The 2,500-nt window shown below is 45.8% G+C and overlaps 1 protein-coding gene across 1 annotated transcript in view; it reads right to left on the minus strand.

The window, feature by feature from the left end:
• tgfbi (transforming growth factor, beta-induced) overlaps positions 1-1,818 on the minus strand; it is a 22,267-nt gene extending 20,449 nt beyond the window's left edge. The window contains exons 1-2 of the mRNA XM_070963214.1: positions 1,569-1,818; positions 769-867 (exon numbers count right to left, since the gene is read on the minus strand). Of these exons, the coding sequence (XP_070819315.1) occupies positions 769-867; positions 1,569-1,681 (212 nt within the window). The 5' untranslated portion in view covers positions 1,682-1,818. The remainder of the gene's footprint in view (positions 1-768; positions 868-1,568) is intronic.
• Between the last annotated feature and the right edge of the window lie 682 nt (positions 1,819-2,500).

A 2,500-nucleotide genomic window follows, 5' to 3' on the forward strand; every position in this document is an offset into this window, starting at 1 on the left:
CGCTAACATGTTCACTGTAAGCATGCTAGCATTGCCACTGTGAGTGTGCTAATATGTTAACTGTGAGCATGCTAGCACATGCTAGCATTGTCACTATGAAAATGCTGGCTTTGTCACTGTGAGCATGCTAGTAATGTCACTGAAAGCTTGTTAGCATGCTGATATGTGCATGTTAGCACTGCGAGGGAAGCGTTTAAGCTGCTCTGTGGAGGTTTCCTGTAAACGCTTGTTTAAATTCAGTTTTCAACACTTTTCATTCCTTATGAAATTTGTTTAAATGATTTTTCTGGACAGTTTAAAATCTGTGTTCATTCATGTTCACGGTCGTCTTCTTCTTCTTCATTGTCTTTATGTTGGTGCATTAGCACCCCCTGTAGAGCATTGGCAGGATTGCGTATGTTGATTTAAACTCCACATGATGAGCAGCAGAGAAGTCAAACGAGTCAAAAGCTCAAAGCAAACAGTCGGACTCGTCCTTTAAACGAACCTCGGAGCAGACTGGGGGCTCTGGCGTAAACTGACACTGATGGTTCTGCCAGACTGAAGGTCTCCTTCAGGGGTTACATAAGAGGCGAGGACACCTCTGGAGGGGGACATTCCTCCGTCCACTAAACACAAACTCCCAAACTACACAGAGAGCAAAGTCAACAGTTTCAGACTCACTGAGAACAAGAACCGTGTGTTTTAACAGAGGCGTCCACATTCACGAGTGTATGTGTGTGATCCAATCAAACGACTGCAGACAGTTTGACGGACGCTCGGACTCACGTGGGCTTTCCGCAGATCTTGCGATGGTACCACTGTTTGCAGTTGGTGAAGTATTTCTTATCGGTGCCTTTCAGCTGCTGCATGGCACAAACGTTCGGCCTGAAAGAGAGAAGAGGCGCAAAGATGAGACGCGACCAAGAGAAACACTCGTTCATCCACAAACCTGTAATCTAAAGTCCTGAAATGAAAAGCCTCAGAGCTTCACTTCGTCTGCGGAGGCTCAAATTCAGCCGTTCATTAATGTGACTGAGTGAATCCTCTGTCACTGAACACGAAGATCTTCAACTGAAACACTTTCTAACAGCAGCTGCTACTAATCAGAAACAACCAGAAACCTTTAATTTCATGCAACAACACACAAAGTCATTTATGGCTTGAAGGAGAAAAAATCTCTTTAAAGTGACAGAAAGTTTCATCAGTCGACTCGAAGCTAAGAACAAAACCACAGAAAGATTTCTGCTGAGTTCACACTTTCAGTCAAACTCAGCTGTTTGTTCCTCAAAGGGACTGATTCCACCTCGATCTGACCAAAGATTTGCAGGCTTTAAAGGTGAAGATTATGCTGCTTTCAGGTACGTCAGAACGTTCCGTTTGAACCATAAAGGGACATTTTCAGTTAAAATAGTGGGGAAGACTCTGATGAAGATGCATTACAATCAGGAGCTGAAAGACTTTGTGAAGTCGAAATTCACAGCTGAACGTCATTATGAACACACAAATATCGACCAGAACGAGATTCAAATTAAAGGTCCGTAACGCTGAGCATCATGGGAAGGTGACAGCAGCGTGTATAAACTCACCCCTGCTGCCGGCCTCTGATCCGGCTGTGCTGCAGGACCGCCTGGTACGGAGACCGGGCTGCACACAGGGTCAGAACCAGGGCCAGACCCAGGACCAGCACACACAAGTTCATCTTCAGCAAGACTGTGAATCCTCCTGCTGCTGCTCAGTCTTCTTCTTCTTCTTCTTCTTCTTCTTCTTCTTCTTCTTCTTCTTCTTCTTTTCTGTCTCTCTTCTGCTTCTTCCTTCTCTGCAGCCCACAGTCCCTCCAGGATCCAGGACGGGTCTGATTTATAAAGCAGAGGGGGAGGGGGAGAGGAGGGGGAGGAGGAGGAGGAGGAGGAGGAGGAGGAGGAGGAGGAGGACAGGGGAGGGGCGAGACATCAGACACCAAGAAGAACTGAGCCCCTTCAGTTCAGCGACATATAAAAACCAACTCAGGAGAAAAACTCTAAGAGGAGACTTTCAAGTTGTCAGATGGAAAGAAAGAAAGAAAGAAAGAAAGAAAGAAAGAAAGAAAGAAAGAAAGAAAGAAAGAAAGAGAAACAGGCACTTCAGTATTTGTGTTTCTGTTGTCATGGTGATGGTGAGAAATCTGTGAAAATCCGTTTCCAGGAAACAAACAAAAAGTGAAACAACAACCTGGAGACGCTGACGTCCCACTGACCCTGAACACACCACCAGTAGGTGGAGAGATTCATGTGAACTCAGCAAACTTCATGATGATGAGGATGAGGATGATGATGGTGATGGTGATGATGAGGAGGATAATGAGGATGATGATGAGGATGGTGTGTTCATCAGAAGCTCCAGTACTCTGAACCCTTCAGGGACACTCTGGAAAAAGGAAAACTTGCTCGGTCATGTCATCGGACTGGACGCTGTTCTTTGCCCTCAGACGGCGTGCAGGTTAACGTTAGCGGTCAGCTGATTACCACAGAGTGTCTCAATC

The sequence above is a fragment of the Chaetodon trifascialis genome, chromosome 5 (assembly GCF_039877785.1).
Source record: "Chaetodon trifascialis isolate fChaTrf1 chromosome 5, fChaTrf1.hap1, whole genome shotgun sequence".
In the NCBI taxonomy this organism is placed as follows: domain Eukaryota; kingdom Metazoa; phylum Chordata; class Actinopteri; order Chaetodontiformes; family Chaetodontidae; genus Chaetodon; species Chaetodon trifascialis.